The 24,092-nt window shown below is 54.1% G+C and overlaps 1 protein-coding gene across 1 annotated transcript in view; it reads left to right on the forward strand.

Annotated features, from left to right (window-relative positions):
- Positions 1-277: 277 nt before the first annotated feature.
- The window catches only part of POU2F1 (POU class 2 homeobox 1), a 58,954-nt gene continuing 35,139 nt past the window's right edge, over positions 278-24,092 (forward strand). Inside the window, 2 exon segments of the mRNA XM_039914380.1 lie at positions 278-422; positions 20,844-20,909. Of these exon segments, the coding sequence (XP_039770314.1) occupies positions 308-422; positions 20,844-20,909 (181 nt within the window). The 5' untranslated portion in view covers positions 278-307.

The raw sequence follows: 24,092 nt of genomic DNA on the forward strand, positions 1-24,092 counted from the left end.
TTGTCTCACATGGGGCTCCCGGTCTCAATCCCCGTTTTCCAGATGGGGTCACTGAGGCCCAGAGAAGCGAAGGGACTTGCCCACGGTCACACGGGAGACAAACGGCGGAGCGGGGATTAGAACGATATCCTCCGACTCCCCAGCCCGCGCTCTCGCCCCTAGGCCATGATTCCGTGCTGCGCTCTCGCGAGCGCTTAGTACGGTGCTCGGTACGTAGTAAGCGCTTAATAAATACCACTGACTGATTGACTGATGGGTTGATTTGCCCCTGGCAGTGGGAGTGGGTGATCTTGGCGGAGAAGGGAGAATGGAGGCTGTATCGATGAAGCAACGTACCCTGGCGGGAGAAGAGCCCGGGCCCGGGGCTCAGAGGACGTGGGTTCTAATCCCGGCTCTGCCGCTTACCCGCCGCGTGACCTTGGGTAAGTCACTTACCTGCCCCGGGCTGAGTTTCCTCAGCAGTTACAAATAGGGATCCCCTCCCCGTTTTCTCTCCCGCTCAGACCGCGGGCCCCGTGTGGGGCAGGGACTGTGTCTGGCCAGGTGATGCCACGCCCGCTCCGGCGCTCAGTACAGCGCTCGGCACGCGGCATCTCTCAAGCCCCCCTCCCCGCTCCCCACACCCTCTACGCACTTCAACGCTGACCTTAACTTGCTCCTGGGAGGGGGACGCCCCCCTCCCCGTACTTATCGAGCGCCGACTCTGTGCAGAGCACTGTACTGAGCGCCCGGGGAGAGCCCAGTACGACGATAAACAGACACATTCCCTGTCCACAGCTTCCCGGTTTTCGCCGTAACGGGAAATTAGCCGAAGGTGAGCGAAAACGGGGGAAACGAAAGAGATCTGTCAGGGAGAGCGCAGCGTTTAAGAGCACGTCAGTACTTTCGTTACTTCGGTTAATGTCTTTCTCCTTCTCTGATGTAAGGTCTTGGCGGTCGGGACACGTGTCTCCCAGCTGGGTTGTACTGGACCCTTCCCAAGCGCTCGGCCCAGGGCCCCGCCCGCAGTCAGCGCTCGATAGATCCCGTCGATCGATCGATCGATCGAGAGCAAAGCCGCACGGCATTCGAGACCGGGCCGTTTCGCAGAGATTTCACCGCGAGGACCATTTAGGGCGCTTTTAGCTTTTTTTTCCAACCGGACCGCTCTCGCGGCGAAGGTGGAAAAATGCCCGCTTTTGAATGTATCCTATCAGTGAGTCAGGTTGATACGCTTGCGGCCAGGCCGGGTTTTTTGTATTCTTTGGTCTGGTCCGGCCTCTGCCTGGCGCAGCCCGGATTACTGAAGAGTGGGAACGAGTACCCCGAAAGCTGCCTTCTAAAGGGAGGCTCGGCCCCTCTACTTTTATTCAGCGAAAATACCGACCAGCGTTGTACTTGAGAGGTGAGGTCGGAGACCGTCGCGGAGCCGTTTGGGTTTTTCTTTTAGAAATCAGTTTTATTTAGGAACTTGGGAGAGCGTCGACTTGGCCGCCCCGAAGCATCTCTCTGAGCGGTCGGGCCCGACTCGGAACTCGCCTCCTACTTTGGTTCCGTCGCGGGACAGACGCCAAAGGGAGGCGGCTACCCTCCGTCCTTCTCGCCCCCCAGTCGGATGTCTTCGCTCAGGCGGCCCCGGATCCAGGTCGGCTGGCGGCGGCGTGACGTCGCGGCCCGGGCCCGGGCCTGGGAGTCGGAGGGTCATGGGTTCTGATCGGTCTGCCGTGTGACCTTGGGTACTTAATAATGTTGGTATTTGTTAAGCGCTTACTATGTGCCGAGCACTGTTCTAAGCGCTGGGGTAGACATAGGGGAATCAGGTTGTCCCACGTGGGGCTCACGGTCTTAATCCCCATTTTACAGATGAGGGAACTGAGGCACAGAGAAGTGAAGTGACTTGCCCACGGTCACACAGCCGACAAGTGGCAGAGCTGGGATTCGAACTCATGAGTCCTGATTCCAGGGCCCGTGCTCTTTCCACTGAGCCACGCTACTTCACTTCTCTGGGCCTCAGTCGCCTCATCTGGAAAACGGGAATCGAGGCGGCGAACCCCACGTGGGACAGGGACGTGTATCCAGCCCAGTGCCCAGTACGGTGCCTGGCACGTAGCAAGCGCTTAACAAAAACCGTATTATTAGTATTATTATGCCTCTCCCGGTTTCTTTTTCTTGCTCCGTGGCAGGCATTAAACTCGCTTGCGTTTTCGGTCATTTAAGCCGGGAGCAAGCGGAAAAATGCCTTTGTACCGACCCCGCAAGATAGGCACATTTATTGGTCGTAAACCTTTTCTGTTTAGGCCGGGAATTGTAACGGAGCAGCAGCCGAATGAGTAACGGCAGCGACTGCGAAGCTTGGCCGCCCGTTGTGGAAAAAAAGCTGATTATTTTTTCTCGAGGCCTCCCGGCTGATTTTAGCCAAATTCCAGCTATCCTAGGAGTCAGGAGGGCCTGGGTTCTAGTCCCAGCTCTGCCACACGTCCGCTGTGTGTGACCTTGGGCAAGTCACCTCCCTTCTGGGCCTCGGCTACCTCATTAACCCCACGTGGGACGGGGACAGTGTCCGGTCTCATTAACTTGCATCATCCCTGGGGCTCGGAACGGTGCTCGGCAGATATTAAGCACTTAACCAGTATTATTAGTATTAGTATCAGGGCTATTAGTCAAATCGGGAAAGACCTCACCGGGTCATTGTTGGCCGCACTTTCAAATACCAGGGGGTTCCAGAAGGATTTGGTGAGCCCCAGGTGGGACAGGGACTGTGTCCAACTAATAATAATAATAATAATGTTGGTATCTGGTAAGCGCTTACTATGCGCAGAGCACTGTTCTGAGCGCTGGGGTAGACAGAGGGGAATCAGGTTGTCCCACATGGGGCTCACAGTCTTAATCCCCATTTTACAGATGAGGTAACTGAGGCCCAGAGAAGTTAAGTGACTTGCCCGCAGTCACACAGCACTAGATTTGCTTGTGTTCATTCATTCATTCACTTGTATTTATTGAGGGCTTACTGTGTGCAGAGCACTGTACTAAACGCTTGGGAAGTACAATTCACCAACAAATTGTATTTTTATTGTTAATAATTATATTATTAATAAAAATCAGATAATCATATACCATATGAATAACATACTATCCATTCAGTCGTATATTGAGTGCTTTTTGTGTGCAGGGCACTGTACTAAGCGCTTGGAAAGTATTATTATTTGGATCGATCCATCATCGGCCCCTAGACCCTGCCCCCCTAGGCTGTCCGCTCATTATGATCAGGGAACATATCTGCTAATTGCATTGGTCCATTCATTCACCCGGTCGTATTTATTGAGCGCTTACCGTGTGCAGAGCACACTGTGTCGTCCTCTCCCCAGCGCTTAGCACGGCGCTCTGCCTACAGTCAGCGTTGAATAAATACCGTTGATTGGTAGCTCTGACGGCGGAGGGTGTTAGCAGATCCCCGCCTAACGATCAGTGTAATAATTGTGGTATTTAAGCGCTTACTACGTGCCAGGCAGCGTACTAAGCGCTGGGGTGTCCCGCGGGGCAACCTTCGACCAATCAATCAACCGTATGCGCGCGCGTGTTTGTACGCGGCGTGTTTAATGGTTTGCGGGCTAGCTAGAGGACTAGATTCTCCCGCGTCTGCAGGGTGACGGCAGGTAAGTTATTTTATTGCTCTTCGCCTTAGCTTCCCACCCCGCCCCGGCCCCTAAAATGATAAGATGTTAACGTGGCCCCCGCCGATCGAAACCACCTTTTTTGAAGCGCGCGGTCTCGGAACCCCAGAGACACGCCCGGCCACCGTTTCGCTTTTTCATTTGCCACCGATTCATCCCGACCGTAGGCGGGCCCCGAAGGGGACCGTCCGGTGGGTTTATTTGGCTGAATTTCTCATCGGGCCTCCTTAGCGGGCCCCAGACCGAGCGTGTGCGCCGGTACGTTGACTCGCTCCCAGGCCACCGCTGCCACTGGGACGATCGGCCAGGCCCCGTCCCCCTCCCTCCACCCACGCCGCGTTGCCCATCCTTTAAATATTATGACTCTCACGATGCCCCGGCCGCAGCTGCCCTTGTTTTGTTTTTTGTTTTTTAACGGTATTTGTCGAGCGCTCACTGTGCACCAGGAATCGTACTAAGCACTGGGGTAGATACCAGGCTGGCAGTTTGGACACAGTCCCTGTCCCGCATGGGGCTCCCTGAGGCCCAGAGAAGTGAAGCGCCTTGCCCGAGGTCACACAGCGGGCAACTCTGTGAGAACCCAGGTCCTTCCGACTCCCAGGCCCGGGCCCTGGGCCTCGCTACTTCTCTTGATCTAGGAGAAGAACTTGGGGAAGCTTCCGGGCTCTCCCCACTTCAGAAACTTACCGAAGGCCCATCTCCTCCAAGAGGCCTTTCCCGACTGAGTCCTCTTTTCCTCTTCTCCCACCCACTTCTACGTCGCCCCGACCGGCTCCCTTTTTTCATCCCCCTTCCCCAGCCCCACAGCACTTATGCCCATGCCTGTCATTATTTATTTCTATTCCTGTCCGCCCCCCCCCCCCCCCCATACCGTGAGCTCGTTGCGGGCAGGGAGTGCGTCTGTTTATTGTCCCGTTGGACTCTTCCAAGCGCTTAGTAGAGTGCTGCGCGCACCGGAAGCACTCTAGATACAACTGACCGACTTTTCCTTTTCCCACATTGTCCCGCCCACGGCTTCTTCCTCCCGCTTCCGGCCTTCAGAGTACGCGATGAGGGAGGGCAAGTTGGGGGAAAGAGCCCGGGCTCAGGAGTCAGAAGGACCTGGGTTCAAATCCCGCCCCCACATACACCAGTTGCCGGTTGCTGTGTGACCTTGGGAAAGGCACTTCACTTCTCTGGGCCTCAGTCTCCTCATCTCAGTCAGTCAATCGAAGGAATTTATTGAGGGCTTACTATGGGCAGAGCACTGTACTACACGCTTGGGAGCGCGCGCTACGCCAGAGTCAGCGGACACGTTCCCCGCCCAGAGCGAGCTTACAGTCTGTGCCTCAGATGCCTCATCTGTAAAATGAGGATGAAGACTGTGAGCCCCACGTGGGACAACCTGCTCACCTTGTATCTGCCCCAGCGCTTAGAACAGTGCTTGGCCCATAATCAGTGCTTAGCAAATACCATAATTATTATTACTGTTATTAGTGGGAAAAGAAAGGCATTCGTTTCTCTCCGTTCTTATGCCGCCCGGATCTGTCATCGCCACTGGCCGTCTGGCGGACAGATTATTCGTTTTCAATCCCGCTCGAATCGACTTGTCGAGTGCAGGTTTCAGAGTTCAAAGAGAAAAGATCTGGGGCGCAATAGAGTTGTAACTAATCTGATAAGCGTCTAAATGATTTAAGAGTGTCCCACCTCATCGAGTTTACGCCGCAACGAAAGGCGTGCCCAGTTGCGAGTTCCCTACCACTTCGTCATCCAGGCACGGCCGCGCGGGAAAACGAAATAACAACCGTGAGGGCTCCTGGATGCCCCCCTAACTGGATTGACAGGGTGACCGTTTGAAAGAGCGATTTGAGTAATGTAGCAGGCACTTGCTTTTTCAAGCCCGGGACCTTCTCCAAATGGAAACTCTCGAATTATAGGTGACAGTTTGGATTTCCACCCACTCTTCACAACCCAAAATACAAAGGGGCGGGGGAGGACGACAAAACCTTAGATATACCTTCATTTCCGACCTGCCAGGAAACTGGACGACAGGAAGGGAGCTACGGACAATGCACTCCAGGACCTCTGGTGGACTGTCATTACCAACAAGGCCCCATCGCGCTCAGTTAAAACCAGCTCTTGTAGGAGAGGGATTTCTTGTCGAAACCCTTCACCGATCACTGATTTTTCTTACCGGCCTTCACAGGCCGCTCAAGGGCTGCCGTCTTTCCATTCTCCTCTTCCAAAAGTAGTTTCTCCGTAGCGTGAGCCGGTGTTGGCAGGGATCGTCTCTCGGCGTTGCCGAATTGTACTTTCCGAGCGCTCGGTACAGTGCTCCGCCCACAGTAAGCGCTCAGTGACTGAATGAACGAACGGTGTGGGTAATGCTAGAGTACTTTCTACCATATTTTCATCACCCCGTGGTTAAACTCCCACTCTTTCCGCCCTTTTCATTCGTTCGTTCAGTGGAATCTCTCGAGCGCTTACTTTGTGCAGAGCACTGTCCTAAGCTCTTGGGAGAGGACGATACATCCATCCGTGAGGAGCAGCACGGTATAGTGGGTAGAGCCCGGGCCCGGGAGTCGGAAAGGTCCTGGGTTCTTATCCCGGCCCCACCACTGACTGCTGTGTGACCTCGGGCAAGTCACTCCACTTCTCTGGGCCTCACTTCCCTCATCTGGAAAATGGGGATTGAGACTGTGAGCCCCAGGTGGGACGGGGACTGTGTCCAACCCGCTTCCCTTGTTCCCACCCCAGCGCTTCGAACAGTGCCTGGCTCATAGTAAGCCCTTAACACATAGCACAGTTACTATTATTATTATGCTGTCATCTAGAAAAGGAAACTGCAGCGTCTCCCTCTTTCCCCAGTCCCTTCTTTCGGGGATCCCTTCAGAGGTGTTTATTGAGTGTCTACCCTGTGCAGAGCCCTGGGGAAGCGCCCGTTTCCTCTTCCCCTCCGTCCTCGTCGGAGAAGAACTATGGAAACCGTGGACCCCATCTTCCACCTGGTAACTCAGTGTCAATCAGTGGTATTTATTAATAATAATAATGTTGGTATTTGTTAAGCGCTTACTATGTGCCGAGCACTGTTCTAAGCGCTGGGGTAGATACAGGGTAATCAGATCGTCCCATGTGAGGCTCACAGTTAATCCTCATTTTACAGATGAGGTAACTGAGGCACAGAGAAGTTAAGTGACTTGCCCACAGTCACACAGCTGACAAGTGGCAGAGCCGGGATTCGAACTCGTGACCTCTGACTCCCAAGCCCGTGCTCTTTCCACTGAGCCACGCTGCTTCTCACGCTGCTGCTCTCACGCCGCGCTCATTTATTGAGCGCCGACTGCGTGCAGAGCACTGTAGTAAGCGCTTGGGAGAGCCCGGTACAACACTAGAGTGTTTGGCACAGAGTGAGCGTTTAACGAAGGCCACGGTTATTATTCCAGAGCCCCACTGTGGGCAGGGAATGTGTCCGCTTATTGTTTCACTGAAGCGCTTAGCACAGTGACGTGCACCCAGTAAGCGCTTAGTAAATACAGCTGACTGGCTCAGTGAAATAGTCTCAGTTCCCTCCGTCTTTTCTGATCTTCAGACTTTTAGCCCTTTCTTTTCTCGACCCACTCCCAACTTCTCAGGCGGAGATTTGAAAAATCCGGCAGGTTCAGTTCAGCCCTCTACCCACCTGAGTGAGAAAAACTGACTCCTGATGGGAGGTCGGGTTTGATGGCCTTTCAGATAAAAAAAAAAATGAAAACAGAATCCCAGTCGCACTGTACATTAAGGGCCAAGAAGCTTTTTTTTTTCCCTTTTTCTAAAAATGGAAGATCCCCGCTCAGAGTTTTGATACCGGGTCCAAGCGGCCGAGGGAAAAGAATATCCATTCAGAGGATGCGGCTATCGCCGGAGCAGTGACCTCAGAGTACTAACGTGTTTGAATCCAGTCCACGTGGGTGGGTGGATAGAAATAATTATTAGTTATGGATGGCTTTGGTCGCTTTGGGCTAGAGGCTTCTCTCTCTCCTAAACGGATTGCATTTTAAAATCCCCTTTTGTTTTCGGGATATTCATTTTATTCCGGGTTAAGCAAAACCAAATGACAAGCCATTGAATTGATGGAGTGGCAAGACTCCACTTGATTAACCTTTTAACCTTAGGATTTGCACCTGGATTTCCCTTTCCATCAAGAATCAACCACTCGCTGGAAGTTTATTGAGCTAGAAATTGAGATATGGGCACTTCCCCAAATTAAAACTGTACCTCGAGCATTTTTATGCTCTGGGTCAAGCACCTTCTTTTGTAATTTAAGGAAGGGCAGGGAAAGACCAGTGAAATAAACAGGTGGAAAAAGGCGATAGCTTTTCTTGCCCCCCCTTTTTTTTTGTACCATCTCGCTAGATTTAATGACAGTTCTAATTTTAAGACAGCTCATCAGTTGCTTCTAGGAACCGTTTACCCCCCAATAAGGAGAAACGCACCCCAGTTGACCTGGGCTTTATTAATTCGACACACCTTAAAATGTAATTACCTTGTATTTCCAGTGTGTCGATTTTGCCAACCCTCGGCCGAACAGATTTAGTCATTTATTTTTCATAACGAATTGCAGAACGCTCTCGATTTAGTTGGCTCCAATTCACCAGTTCCAACAGCCTGTGGCACATTTCACTTTCCCAGTGGTTGTATCCCATTAAATCTCTCTCTGTCTCTGGTCACTTTAATGTCACTACCTCAGCTGTTTCTTTGAAGCCCTGCCCATTAGCTTGAAATGCAGGCCGGCAGGTGATGGGGAAGAGAATTTGGGCCTTTATGGAGAAGTAAAACAAAATTAAGGCAAAGGCAGCAAATAAATTGCATTCCGTGGTGTGGGGAATTAAGGGGTTGTAGATAAGGGGTGGGGGTGGTAATGCTGCCGAGCCCCAGAGCCCTACCGTAATTTTTCTTTTTAATTCTCCCAAGTGGTGATGCGCTAGTAAAATTTATGACTCAAATTCATAACTCGTTTCCACATGCATAGTCCAATCTCTCCCATGCAAATAATTATTCTCTTTCAAATGAATCGGTGCGTTTTCTGGCTTGCTGGGATGGGAGGGAGGAAGGCAACAGTTCTTTCGAATGGTAGCGGTCTGAGGAGAGTGATGTGCTCTGTGTGGGGGGGGGGGGGCTTAATCCCCATTTTACAGATGAGGTGACCGAGGCCCAGAGGAGCGAAGCGAGCTGCCCAAGGTCACACGGCAGGTGTGTGACGGAGCTGGGATCGGGACCCGAGTCCTCTGTCCGCCAAGCCACGCTGCTTTCTTGCGTTGTCAGCCGGCACCGTCAGTGGTATTTGAGAGCTTACTGTGTGCAGAGCACTGTACTAAGCGATTGGGAGAGTTTGGAAGACGCATTCCCCGCCCACGGTGAGCTTATTACCTAGAGGGGTACACAGGCATCAAGAGGAATGAATAATTGATAATAGATGATCTGTAGCTACGTACATAATAATGATGATGGTACTCGTTAAGCGCTTACCGTGTGTCAAGCACCGTCCTAAGCGCCGGGGTAGATACGAGCTGTTATTAAAAATTATTCACCGTTTTCTTTTATCGTTAAAAAATGCAGCTCTCCCCCTGCCAGCCAGAAGCTCCGTCCAACTCTCGGGTCCGGGGTGGTCAGAGACCACCAGCCGCCACTTGGCCGTATTTTGCCCTATCTGTCAAAGCGGGGTAGGGCTTTGCGGGGAGGGCGGTGATATGTGTTTTGTTTTGTTGTTTTTTTTTAACCAAGGCACCGTAATTGGCATTTCCCTCACCGAGGGTTTAAACTTTCCTAGCCAATCCGCGGGCCGACGGAGCCTCCCTCCAGTTGCCAGCTGTGCCCGTTGCCATGGGGACGCAGTAGGGACCGTGGGCCGACGGGGGTTCTGAGGACCACACCTGGCTTATTTGCATTCAATTTAAGTTGGGGAAATTCTAAAGAAGAAAAGGAGAGGGTAGATTAGGCAGCGGGCAGCTAGAAAGGGCCCGTCATTTTGGAAACGGTCTCACGGGCCGAGGGAGACGGGGTGGGTGGGCGGGTTTCTGCGAGTGATGAGGGCTCCACCCCAGGTGTTTGGCGGTGGGGGCTGGTGACGCTCAGCCCCGAGATGCCGCGGTGGCCGCTCGGGCCGGCCACCGGCCCTCGTCGCCGCTTGGATAACCGTCGTTACCGTCTCCTGCCTTTCTAAAGGCTTAAAGAAGCCTCAGGGAGGTTTAAAGAGGCCCTTTTTTCCGAGGGCTTAAAGAAGGGGGCATCCGAATAGGATTTTTCTTCTTTGAAAAGGGATGGCAGTGAAATGTTTCCTAGGGTGTAACATTAAAATCCTTTGAAAGGGTTTTGAACTCAGCAGAGGAAGGGTGGCGCGCTCTTCTGTTTATGGTGTGGCTTCTAACTTTTTTTTTTATGGTACTTGTTAAGCGCTTACTGTGGCCCAAGCACTGTTCTAAGCGCCGGGGTACGTAGAAGACGATCAAGTTGGACACAGTCCCTGGCCCACATGGGGCTCACGCTCTTATTCCCCATTTCACTGACGAGATAACCGAGGCCCAGAGAAGCGAAGTGACATGCCCCAGGTCACACAGTAGACAGGTGGCGGAGCCGGTGTTAGAACTCAAGTCCTTCTGACTCCCGGACTCGGGCTCTAGCCACTAAGCCAGGCTGCTTCCTAACCTTGACCCACCTCCCCTTTTTCCCCCTTAGGGACCGAAGCCGTGGCTCAGCACGGCCCACCGGTAGAACCCGGGCCTGGGAGTCAGAAGGTCACGGGTTCTAGTTCCGACTCCACCCCTTGTCTGCTGGGTGACCTCAGGCAAGTCACTTCACCTCTCTGGGCCTCAGCTCTGTAAATTGGGGATTCCGACTGTGAGCCCCATGCGGGACAGGGACTGGGTCCGACCCGATCGGCTTGGATCTGCCCCGGCGCTTAGACCAGTGTCTGGCACATGGTAAGCGCCAAACAAACACCACGGTGATTATCATTATTTTTTCACGGACCCTTCTCCCTTTGGGGCAGAGAGACGTGGGATGCTGAAGTGGAGAAAAGAGAAGTCGGGGCCGGGGGAACAGTTATAGCTTAGTCTGATAGCCCCATCTGATAGCCCCCTCTCCCTTCCCCTCCCCTCAGCACTGTGCTCATTTGTATATATTTTTATTACCCTATTCATTTTGTTAATGAGGTGTCCATCCCCTTGATTCTATTTATCGTGATTATGTTGTCTTGTTTTTTTCCGTCTGTCTCCCCCGATTAGACTGGATGCCCGTCACTGGGCTGGGATCGTCTCTATCTGTTGCCGAATTGTATATTCCAAGCGCTTAGTCCAGTGCTCTGCACATAGTAAGCGCTCAATAAATACTATTGAATGAATGAATTTAGGTTGGGGACCGTGTTGTCTGATCTGATTATCTTGTATTTGGCTCCCAGTAAAAGCTTACAGATGCAACTGTTACTATGATGATGATTATGATGAAAACTATGAAGTCACTTTGCATCAGAAAGCGAACGGGGGAGGGGAACACAGATTTCTTTTAAATATCATGTACCCAAGTACCATTTCAAGTTCACTCAGCTGAGATTTTACATTTTTTCCCCCACGTGAGTCTGCATATGGATCACTTAACCTCCCAGTAACTCAGCGTTATATGTCGCCTGACTCATCTCTTCAGCAAAATGCACTCGCAGTTTAGCGCGAGTGGTTAATTTGACTTATTAGTGCTTAGAACAGTGCCTGGCACATATTAAGCGCTTAACAAATACCGTAATCATTCATTCTGAGTGTCATGCAATAAGGCGTTTGATTAGATTCTGCGTTACTGTGGTAGAGACCTAGAGCCCCACCATGTACAACTGCAATTATTTAATCAGTCGGTCATTGGTATTGAGCTTTCACTGTGTGTAGAGCACTGTGCTAAGCCCTTGGGCTTAATAGAACAGAGGTGGTAGACCAGTTAATAATGTCGGTATTTGTTAAACGCTTACTATGTGCCGAGCACTGTTCTGAGCGCTGGGGTGGACACAGGGGAATCAGGTTGTAAATTGGGGATTTCACAGTCTTAATCCCCATTTTGCAGATGAGGGAACTGAGGCACCGAGAAGTGAAGTGACTCGCCCACAGTCACACAGCTGACAAGTGGCCTAGCTGGGATTCGAACCCATGACCTCTGACTCCAAAGCCCGTGCTCTTTCCACTGAGCCACGCTGAGTTCCCTGCCCACAACGAGCTTTCAGTCTAAGACACATAAATAAGTTAGTAAAGTAGCTCCTGCTGTCTAGGTAGGGTTGCGTGTGCACAGAAATTTGCCGTTCTAAGAAAGTTTGGTAGAAATTCCAGTGAATGGGGGTGGTTTTCATTCCTCAAGCAGCGTGGTCTAGCGGGTAGAGTCCAGGCCTGGGCGTCAGAAGTACCTGGGCTCTGATCCCGGCTCCGCCACCTGTCTGCCGTGCGACCTCGGGCGACTCGCTTGACGTCTCCGGGCCTCAGATACCTCATCTGTAAAATGGGGTTTAAACCCGGAGCCCCATGTGGGCCAGGGACTGTGTCCGACCCGCTGGCGTGTATCGACCCCGGCGCTCGGTACGGTGTCCGGCATATAGGAACGTGCTTGACAGAGAAAATAAGAAAATAAACCGAACGGCTCAACCCAACTTCTCCCCCGATTCCGTGACGAATCGATATTTTTTTGCAGCACCGATTCTCAACCCCTTGAGGGCAGGGGCGGCGTCTCTTACTTGTGATTTCTCCAAGCACCTGCCTCCTACAGCGTCCAGTACGTAGGCCAGCAGTCCGTACCGTTGGCGACGACGGTGACGACGACGGCGATCCCGGGGAGCGGGGCTGGCTCGCGATACAGAACCAGGCCAAGGGCAGAGGCGACCGCTTGGTGCGGTTATTAATCACGGAGCCGGGTAGCCCCGACCGTACGCGTTGGTGAAGGTCGCGCCTGTCAAACTGAAATGCCTCGTGGTAGAACCTTCCCACCGCATGTAGGAAATGACATTTTACAGCTCTGGGAAAGCGCCATCGTGGATTTTTGAGCCTTGTACTTCGGCAAACCTCTGTCGCTTTTGAGGTGTGCTCTTTCTCCTCGGAAAAAGGAGACCCGGGGGGGCCAAGAAGTCCCCAAACGGACCGAATTCAGATGTCTTTTCCCCGAGAGGTGCGCTTTTTCACCGTAGCGTCAGGCTCGTTGCGGGCAGGGAACTCATCTGGCAGATCCGTCGTATCGGACCCTCCCGAGTACTTAGTACGGTGCTCGGCACCCAGTAGGCGCTCGATACATGCCACTGATGAGGCTGACGATGATAATGGAAAGCGAGGTCCCCAGAGCGGCCATAGTTTATTTTAGCGCCCGTCTCTCCCCGTGGACTAGAAGCTCCTGGCGGGCAGGGAATGTGTCTACCGCATCGTTTGCATCGTCCTCTGCCAAGCGCTCGGCCCGGGGCTCCGCCCGCAGGAAGTGCTCAGTACATCCCGTCGACCGATTCGATTGCTTATTCCGTGCCGAGGACTGGATTAAGGACGTGGGTAGAGAGAAGGTCATCGGGTCGCCTCCATGCCGCGCCTTCCCACGCGAGCCGCCTCGTGTCTGCCCGTTAAAAGTGGGCACCGCACCTCCCTCCCCTTGCAATCGATCGTCAGGACAGGACCTCTAGCCTGCAAGCTCGTTGTGGGCAGGGAATGTCTGTTTATCGTCCCGTGGGACTCTCCCCAAGGGCTTACTACGGCGCTCTGCACACAGAAAGCGCTCAATAAATATAGTCGCCTGACTGACTGACCTGAGTAATCCATCCCTGTGCTCCCAAAGGGCGAGGAGCTAATGAATTCCCGCTCTCTCGTAATCCATCAACGATATTCGTTGAGGGCTTATTGGGTGCAGAGCACTCTGCTAGGCGTTTGGGAGGGTACTGCCGAGAAGCAGCGGAAAGAACGCGGGGCCCGGGAGTCGGAGGACCCGGGTTCTAATTCCGGCACCGTCGGGACCGGCGGGACCTTGGGCAAGTCACTTCCCTGGACCTCGGTTTCCTCAGCTGTCAAATGGGGATTGAGGAACTGTTCTCCCTCTTAGACCGGGAGCCCCAGGCGGGACAGGGACTATGTCCGACCTAATTTAACTTGTCCCTACCCAGAGTTCCCGGACACATTCCCCGACCCCAGGGAGAGAAGCAGCGCGGTGTAGCGGAGGGAGCCCCGGCCCGGGCATCAGAGCTCCCAGCTCCGCCACCGGCCTGCTGCGTGACCTTGGGTGAGTCGCTTCACGTCTCCGGGCCTCAGTTCCCTCAGCTGTAAAGTGGGGGTTAGAACTGTGAGCCCCATGTGCGGTTGTCATCAGAGGGGCCGGCGACTCTTTCCCGATGATTTTTTTTTTTTTTCCCAAAAAGGGCCCGCCCCGTTCTCCCTTCGCCCGCGTCGCCCCCCTGGTTATAAATGGGCTCCTCTCGTGGCGCTACCGTTCGGCGCGCTCCCTTCAGACGGGCGAAGACGACCATCCCGACAGCCCCGTGCTTTCCGGTCTCCCTCGCTAATTGTTTCTGGGGGATTATTTGGATGGGGTAGAGAGCCCTTTGCAAATCCCCTTCCTCCGCCAAGTCGCCGTCGCCAGCAGGAATGAGATTAAAGGCGCTTAAGCCCGTCGAGTCGCCCCTAATCTGTCCGGGTCACTTGGGCGGCATCCGAACCGAACTCCGTCTCTCCCCCGTCCCTAGTCCGGGCGGAGGAGCCGGGCCGCCTCATTCCGTCCCCCTAATCGTTCCGCCGGCACTGGGGAGATCATTTTATTTGCCGATCAATATGCAAAGGAGCCGATAAATATTTATGCCTCGGTTTAAATTATGCAGGGAGCGCTTTCGGGGCGCCCGGCGAATGAATTGTTCCCGGGACTTCAAAGCGCTGGCTGCCCCGCTAACGAGGGGAGATTTGCATAAGGCCCTAATCAGGCGCATACTGATTAAGCTTCATTATGGAAACTGCCAGCTGCAATCTTTGTTTCTATTTTATTACCAAAAGGGGAACTTTTCACGCTTTAGTTGCCTTGACGATGTCAGCCCCAGCCAGTCGGAGAGACTAAAACTCCACCGAGCAACTGAAGTTTCTTTTATTCAGTTGAAGATTGCTATGGTGTAACCGAAGTTGAATTTCGCTTCTCTCCCCGACCCCCGCTTTCCCCCCCCCTTCCCCCTCCCCCCGACCCCTCCCACCCCCATCCCTTTCTGGCTCTGTTGTAGAGCGGTAGTGTAGATTTGTGAGAAATAGTCCCGTCCCCCCCCAACCCCCCGACTCCCCAAAGCCCCGTCGTCTTTCTTCCTTCCCTCGGATGATCCGAACCGGGAGCGGATCCCACCGCCATGCTCGCCTGCAGCGACTACATCCTAGGTGGGTACCGGCTCCGGCCTCTCTCCTCCGAGCGTTAAATATGGAAACGGGGGTGGGCGCGGACGAAGAGGGGGCTACCGGCGGACGGGAGGCGGAAGACGCCCGCGCGGCTGACGTCCCGCGTCGCCTCCCTCCCGACACCCTCCCTCCACCCCCGTGTCCCCCCCCGGTGCCCCAGATCTTCTGGTTCAGAGAACCGCCCCCCCCTTCCCTCCCCCCGCCCTCGTTCAATATGGATGATCGATCTTAAATGAGAACCGACGGGTGGGGCGGGTGGGTAATATTTTTTGCTTTGGAAATCGGCACGCCGGCCTCTTCTCTCGGCGAAGCTGAAAACTTTGACGTGGGCTTTTTGTGTTGGGGTTTTTTTGCGGGGTGCCGAGAGCCCCACATCCACCCTGAAACGGGGCGTCAGCTCAGACCGCGTTGACGTATGAGTAGGAACGTGTGCGTCCAGTTCTGTATAGGTCCGTGTAGATGTAGTATACACGTACATATTGTAAGAGCGGGCGTGTGTTAGACCCCCGCGCACCTGTGAAATGGTCCCCCGTGTCCGACCCAGAATCCAGGAGTCTTGAGGGTATGAAGCGAGGTGGAGCCCTCAGGGAGAACTGTTGCCGTCGCCGCCAACTCTGAGGCCGGAGTCGCCGGTAGCCACTTGCCGGTCGGTGCCAAGATCTGCCTCCGTGATAGGCGTCGGGTTAAATCACTCCCCACCCCCCTCTTGAAAAGGGCTCCTCGGATCCTTAGGTGTCTCTCTTCTCCGGCCCAGGTTTGGTTCCGGTGGGGCGTTTGGGTTCTAGACGCGACCGTTGGAGCGTCCGTCCTCGCTAAGGCCGTTTTCGGCTTTTGCGGGAGGCCGTTGGCTTTCAGGCTCAGGAACTCGAGGCAGCTTTGCCAATCCCCACTTGGGCACTGGCAGAGATGGAGAGGAAATCTGTCTTCGGAAGGGCCAGATCCCAGCCGGGGCATCTGTTAAGCAAGCGCTCGCTGTGCGTCAGGCACTGTACTGAGCCCTGGGGTGAATCGGATTGGACACGGGCCTGTGGGGTTCACAGTCTCATTCCCCATTTTCCGGAGGAGGTGACTGAGGCCCAGAGAAGCCAAGTGACTTACCCGAGGTCACCCAGCTGTCAAAGCTGGGATTAGAACCCCGAGACCTTCGGACTTCAGGCCCGGGGCCTGTCCACTATCCTTATGTTTTCCTTGGCTTCTATTGGCCCTAATCGAATAATTTCTGGTCCATGCTTTTAGGCGGTAGCCGTTTATCAGTCCGTCCCTAGCCAACGGCCCTTGCCAGTGAACCTGCAGTTCCCCCGAAAACGTTAGTGAGGGAAGTTTGTAACGGTATTTCCGAAGCACTTAACCGCCTGCAGAACACTGTACTAAGCACTGGGAGGGATTACACCGATGGGAATTAGAGCTGCGGCCTCGAACTGCAGCGCGGTCCGGTGGTTAGAACCCGGGCCTGGCCGTCGGGAGGACCTGGATCCTAAGCCCGGCTCCGCCGCTTGCCCGCCGTGTGAGACCTTGGGCAGTTCACGTCACTTCTCTGGGCCTCAGGTCCCTCATCTGTAAAATGGGGATTCAGACTGTGAGCCCCACGTGGGACGAGGACTGTATCCACCCTGATCAGCTTGAGCCTACCCCAGTGCTTAGCACAGTGACTGGCGCGTAGTAAAGGCTTAACAAACACCATTAAAAAAAAAATTAATAATGTTGGTATTTGTTAAGCGCCCACTATGTGCCGAGCACTGCTCTAAGCGCTGGGGTAGATACGGGGTCATCAGATTGTCCCACGTGAGGCTCACAGTTAATCCCCATTTTACAGATAAGGTAACTGAGGCACAGAGAAGTTAAGTGACTTGCCTAGGGTCACACAGCTGACAGGTGGTAGAGCTGGGATACGAACCCATGACCTCTGGCTCCCAAGCCCGGGCTCTTTCCACTGAGCCACACTGCTTCTAATTAGATAGCGGGTCCCTGTCCGGGGGAAAGGGAGCTCACAATCCGGGTCAGGGGTGTCACCTCGGGGGATTAGACCCTGTAAGGCCCTGACACCCACCCCTCTAACGTGTCTTGCGGTAAGCGAATAATAATAATAGTACCCATTAAGCGCTTGCTATGTGCCAAGCACTGTTCTGGGAGCTGGGGTAGATGAAAGTTAATCAGGTCGGACACAGTCTCTGTCCCCCACTCTTATCCCCATTTTCCAGATGAGGTGAATGAGGCCCGAAGAAGTGAAGCGACTCGCCCAAGGTCCCACAGCAGACGGGTGGCAGAGCCGGGATAAGAACCCAGGCCCTTCCGATTCCGGGGCCCCGGCTGTTATCCGCTAAGCCGCGCCGCGTACGTGTTTGCTCCCCTGGGCGTTTTACCCGCTTCCCCTTTTGGTTTTTTTTTCCCCGCCCGGGCCGTGGGCCGAGCTGGGCCCACCTCTCGTTTACCCCAAGGGTCTCTCAGCCAGGATGGTTGGGATGGGAGATGGGGGGGGGGGGGGCAGAGTCTCCCTCCCTCACCCCCACCCACCCCCCCAGGAGCCGGTTCCAGCAGCACACCTGCTGCTTTCAATCCCGAGAGCCGAGAGCGGGCTTCGGCGGCCAGGCTTACAGATGGTACCTACGGAGGGGTGTTGGCCCCGGGGCTATGAATAAGATCAGGAAATCTCTCAGGGAGGGGTAAGAGAGGCCGGCCCAGGAAAAGAAAACAAAAAGAGAAAAAACACACAGAACCGCCACCAGAACTGCTCAGAGTCGTCCCTGCATCTGTCCCAGGCCGGAGCCCCGGGACGCCCGGCTAGTAGAAAGCCCCGTCAGGCTGGAGTTGTAGAAGATGGCCGGCGCACGGGAAGTGGTCGAGCGAATCACAGGTTCTAGCGTGCGAAGGGAGAAGAGTCTGGAACCCTCTGGGAGGTGTTCCCGTCCCGGTTAATCGTGATAATCGGGGCGTTCTTTGAGTGCTCACTGTGGGCCAGGTGCTGTACAGAGCGCCAGGGTAGGTACAGACTTCAGTCCCTGTCCCACGTAGGGCTCACAGTCTTCATCCCCATTAGGCAGATGAGGGAACTGAGGCCCAGAGAAATAAAGTAAGAGACTTGCTCAGGGCCGGGCAGCAGTCGAGCGGCAGAACCGGGATGAGAACCCAGGTCCCGTGACTCGCAGACCAAATAGAGATGACGACGACAAGGATGACGATGATAAGGGTGGCATTCGTTAAGCGCTTACTATGTGCCGAGCCGTAGTGGATAGAGGCAAATTGGGTTGGACACAGCTCCCGTCCCACATGGAGCTCACTGGCTTAATGCCCATTTTTCAGACAGTCAGTGGGTGTTCTAGAGTGGTCTAGCGGAAAGGGTCCGGAAGTCAGGAATTCTGGCGCTCAGTCCTCAACTTTTGGCCCGTAACCTCTCTTTGCTCCAAACTCTTCACCTGTAAAACGAGGAGAGTACTAGCCACATTTATATTTAAATGTCGGTCCCCCAGCCCTAGACCGTAAGCTCACCGTGGGCAGGGATCGTGCCCGCCGACTCTGGTACATCGGACTCCCCCAAACGCTTTGCGCAGTGCTCCGCGTACGGTAGAAGTGTTCAGTAAATGTCACGTTTGATGAACTCCCTTCCTCACGGGTAGCGTTTTAGCGTGGGGATAAAACGAGACAAGCGATGTGGCAGAACTTTGGAGAATAAAAGCGCTCTACAGATTCAAGATGAGTACTCTTGTGGTCCCCTGGTTCGTCTAACAAGGTTATTATAATAATAGTTATTAATATGGTACTTGTTAAGCGCTTACTGTGTGCTAAGCACTGTTCTAAGCGCTGGGGTGGATACAAGTCAATCGGGTGGGAAACAGTCCCTGTCCCTCATGGGGCTCACACTCTTAATCCCCATTTTCCAGGTGAGGCAACCGAGGCCCAAAGAAATTGAGTGACTGGCCCACCCCAGCAGATGCGTGGAGGAGCCTGAGATTAGAACTCAGGTCCTTCTGACTTCCAGGCCCGCGCTGTAGCCACTAAGCCACGCTGCTTTTACTCGTACGGATCGAGGCTGGGGGGCCGGATCGCCGCGCGCCTTACTGTAGAGATCGTTTGCCACCCGAGTGAAGATGGCTGCCTTTCAGAATTTGGCCTCGGCCTAATTTGAGGCCAGCCAGAGGTGTAGGGTGAGGGGGGAAAGAAAACCAGCGGAGGCGTCAGGAGGCGGGATGGCCCGACTCACGCCTCTCGATTTTATGGAGGTGCTTCTGCTCTGACTGCAAAATGGGGTGCGCTGGGGGCGGGACCCCAAGATTTGGGGACGGCGGGCGGCGCTGAGATCCAGGCCCGATTTTGATCATTCAGGCCATTCGGGGTCCAGATGTCAGTTGCCCCCTCCAGAGTCCGGCAGCTCCTCCCGTCTCTCCTCGTGGTTAAATCACCGCCCGGGGTGGCCAAGACTCAGCTCGACGTTGGCTCTAGCGTTGCGCGTTTCTGAAGCTGGGTTTTCAGGCGAGTTTCCTTCCGCTAAAGGGAATTTTAAGAAGGGGAATAAATCACTGTGAGCTCAAAGCCCCTCTAGAGACCGCGAGCTCGTTGCGGGCAGGGATTGTCTCTCTTTGTTGCCGTGTCGTACTTTCCCAAGCGCTTAGTTCAGTCCTCTGCACACGGTAAGTGCTCAATAAATACGACCAAATGAATGAATAAATTGTGATATTAGCTAAGCGCTTACTTTTTACTTACTTTTATTAAGCGCTAGGGTAGAGACAAGGTGATTGGGTTGGACGCAGTCCCTGTCCCACACCGGGCTACCAGTCTTAATCGCCATTTTTGACGGATGAGGTAACTGAGGTACAGAGAAGTGAAGTGACTTGCCCAAGGTCACCCAGCAGACAGGTGGCAGAGGCGGGATTAGAACCCAGGCCCTTCCGACTCCCAGTGCCGTGCTCTACCCACTAGGCCACGCTGCGCCGGTCCTTTACCTCCGTTGGTACGACAGTCCCCCTCTCCTTTTCTAACGGGGCTCCTCGACAGCGTTTAAGTTTTTATAAAGCGCTTCCAAAGACCCCCAAATGCCGCAGAAGGACGGTTTCTTCTTTGAGAGACAGTGATAATAATAATAATGTTGGTATTTGTTAAGCGCTTACTATGTGCCGAGCACTGTTCTAAGCGCTGGGGTAGGCACAGGGGAATCAGGTTGTCCCACGTGGGGCTCACAGTCTTCACCCCCATTTTACAGATGAGGGAACTGAGGCCCAGAGAAGTTAAGTGACTCGCCCACAGTCCCACAGCTGACAAGTGGCCGAGCCGGGATTCGAACCCATGAGCCCTGACTCCCAAGCCCGGGCTCTTTCCACTGAGCCACGCTCAGTGGGAGAGATGACGTGCCGAGCAGTTTGGTCCTTCCCTTTGACAGCCTGATTGGGTGTATTTCTTCCAAATTCTCACCGTGCCTCGCGTGCCTGTGTGCGTGTTTCTTGGTGATTCCCTGAAGAAAAGTGGTTTTTGCACCCGTCACCTCGGGCTTCATTTTCGAAGGGACCTAGCAGGAAAGAGCCCGAGCCTGGGAATCGGAGGGACCCGGGTTCTAATCCCGGCTCTGCCCCTTGCCCGCTGTGGGACCGCGGGCGAGTCGCTTCGTTTCTCTGGGCCTCGGTTTCCTCGTCCGGAAACGGAGGTGAGTACCGGGAGCCCCTGCGGGACGGCAACCGTGTCCAACCAGACTATCTCGTAGCTACCCCAGCGCCTAGTCCGCGCCTAGCACAAAGTAAGCACTCAGCAGATTCCACAGTTAACGTTATTGTTACCGATAAAGGCCTCTTCCCAAGCTTCTGCCCTTATCCGTCTCGCTTCTGTTCTGTCGCAGACTCGAGAATGAACAATCCGTCAGAAAGCAGTAAACCGTCGATGGAGAGCGGGGACAGCGGCACAGGTAGGAAACGAGAAGGAAGGAAGGAAGGAGGTCCTCAGAGTGGGAGCCTTCCAATCCAGACCCGCTGTGGAGAGGAGAACGCGTGTTGGGTAAATTGAGGCAGCAGGGTCGGGACGTGCCGCGCCTAGATTTTCGACACCGTGAAGCGCGGCGTCAGAAGCCTAGTGGAGCAGCGTGGCTTAGTGGAAAGAGCCCGGCCTTGAGAGTCAGTGGACGTGGGTTCTGATGCCGCCTCCGCCACTTGTCCGCTGTGTGACCTTGGGCAAGTCACTTCACTTCTAGGCCTCAGTTCCCTCATCTGGAAAATGGTGATGGAGACCGCGAGCCCCACGTGGGACAACCTGGTTACCCTGTATCTACCCCAGAGCTTCGAACGGGGCTTGGCACGTAGGATACGCTTCAATAGCATCATCGTTGTTGTTATTCTAATCTCGGCTCCGTGGGTGACCTCGAGCAAATCACGTCACCTCTCTGGGCCCCGGTTTCCTCATCTGGAAAATGGGGATCCGGTAGCTGCTCTCCCTCCTGTTTAGCCTGTGGGCGCCTCATGGGGCCCGGTGATCTTGTATCTACCCCAGCGCTCAGTAAAATAAATGATAATAAAGATGGTATCTGTTAAGCACTTACTGTGTGCCAAGCACCGTTCTGAGCGCTGGGGGGAGATACAAGGTAATCAGGTTTTCCCACGTGGGACTCACGGACTTCATCCCCATTTTACAGATGAGGTAACTGAGGCACAGAGAAGGGAAGTGACAAAGTCGCAGAACTGATATCCGGCAGAGCTGAGATTAGAACCCGTGACCCCTTAGGGCATTTGAGTAGCTTTAAGCGGAGCGACTGAGTTATTGCAGGAAACTGGGGGCTTCGAGTCAGTTCCTCAATCCCGTCTGTTGAGGGCTTGCTGTGGGCAGAGCTCTGTACCGAACACCGGGGGAATCTACTGGAGTTAGACACGAACCTCTCCCTCAGGGACCTCACCTCTGGATTCTCGTTTGAGCCCTGTTACTATCTAACCAGGAGACAGACCACCGCCCCACACCTGCTTGGATCTTCCAACTCCCCCTGGGTCGTTCTTGCCCTGCGCTCCTCTTGTCAGTCAATCGATCGATCGCATTTGTGGAGCCCGGACTGTGTGCAAAGCACCGTATCGTCCTGATCGGTGGTATTTGTGGAGCTGAAAGCTCACCTCCTCCAGGAGGCCTTCCCCGACTCAGCTCCCCCTTCGCCCATCGCCCCGCCTGGCTCCCTTTGCCCTACCCCCCCCCGCCCCATAGCACTAATGTATATATGTGAATATCTATAAGTCTATTTATATTAATGCCTGTTTACTTATTTTGATTTATATATAGTTCTATCAATTTATATTGATGCTACTGATGCCTATTTTCTCGTACCGATGTCTGTCTCCCCCCGTTCTAGACTCTGAGCCTGTCGTGAGCAGGGATAATAATGTTGGTATTTGTTAAGCGCTTACTACGTGCAGAGCACTGTTCTAAGCGCTGGGGTAGATGCAGGGTCATCAGGTCGCCCCACGTGAGGCTCACGGTCCAACCCCATTTTACAGATGAGGTCACTGAGGCACGGAGAAGTTAAGTGACCTGCCCGCGGTCACACAGCTGCCAAGCGGCAGAGCCGGGAGTCGAACCCATGACCTCTGACTCCGAAGCCCGGGCTCTTCCCACTGGGCCACGCTGCTTCTCCGCGCTGCAAAGCAGGGGATTGTTTCGCTGTGGCTGAATTGTCCTTTCCAAGCGCTTAATACAGTGCTCTGCGCACAGTGAGCGCTCGATGAATACGATTGAACGAACGGAGCGCTTGCTACGTGTCGGCTAATTCTGTTGTAGTGTCGTCTCCCAAGCGCTTAGTACAGCGCCCTGCACAGAGTAAGCCCTCAATAAATACCACCGGTTGGCTGTTGGCGGAACCCCGTACTGAGCGCCTGTGGGAGAATCGGTAGACACGTTCCCTGCCGTCATCCAGCTTACAGTCTGGCGGGGACGCAGACGTTGATGTTAAATACTCTGTGATATAGAATTTAAAAATTAGGTAGGAAAGTGCTGCGGGGTCGCGGGTGGGGCGGGTATCGGGTGCCCAGAGATCCAAGTACATTCGGGTGTATATGTATAATATCTGTAATTCTATTTATTTATAATTAATGCCTGTTTACTTGTTCCGATGTGTATCTATCTATAATTCTATTTATTTATATTGATGCCACTGATGGCTGTTTACTTGTTTTGATGTCTGTCTCCCCGCCTTCTAGAGTGTGAGCCCGGTGTGGGCGGGGATTGTCTAGAAGGCAGAGGCAGCGGGGCAAAAGAGGGCTGAATCGGGGACGGCCTCTTGGAGAAGATATGACCTCAATAATGCTTTTGAGGGTGGAGAAAATCTGTGGAAAAATCTGGTGGCGTGGCGTCTCCGGAAGCGGGGGGGGGCTTCCGAACGGGAGAAAAGGGGCGGCGGCAAGATAGGACGCAGCGAGGAAACGCTTCGGAGAGGGCTGTGCAATAGTCCCCGTCTCTTGTCTTCTCTTCGGCCACGTGGCTCTTCTCTCTCTCTCTCTCTCTCAGTGGTCCTGTCAGCTCGACGTAAGTGGGGAACGTGTCTCTCACCTCTGCTGTACTGGACCCTCGCAAACGCTTAGTACAGTGTCCCGCACACAGTAAGCCCTCAACAGATACGACCGTTCGATGGACCGGCCGCCCTAAGTGGTCTGTCTCCTCGTCTGAACATTAATCGTCGCGCCCGCCAGGCGGATGAACGTTCGCAAAGGACTAGCGTAAAGCCCCTGGGGAGGAAGGAGCGCTCTACCACTAGTAATAATAACGTGGTATTTGTTAAGCGCCTACTATGAGCCAGGCTCCGTTCTAAGCGCTGGGGTAGATATAAGGTGATTGGGTGGGGCGCAGTCCCCGCCCCACATAGGGCTCACAGTCTAAATCCTCTTTTACAAGATGAGGCCCAGGGAAGTGAAGTGACTTATCCAAGGTCGCACAGCAGACAGGTGGCGGAGCCGGGATTAGAACCCATGACCTTCCGACACTACGGACGTTCCCTGCCCACGGTGAGCCGACGGTCTAGAGGGGGAGACGGGCGTTAAATAGGAGATGTGGATATGGACATGAGCGCGGAGGGAGGGGTGAATAAAGGAGGAAAATCCTAGCGAGAGGGCGATGCAAGAGG

This window comes from Ornithorhynchus anatinus, chromosome 16, assembly GCF_004115215.2.
Source record: "Ornithorhynchus anatinus isolate Pmale09 chromosome 16, mOrnAna1.pri.v4, whole genome shotgun sequence".
Classification (NCBI taxonomy): domain Eukaryota; kingdom Metazoa; phylum Chordata; class Mammalia; order Monotremata; family Ornithorhynchidae; genus Ornithorhynchus; species Ornithorhynchus anatinus.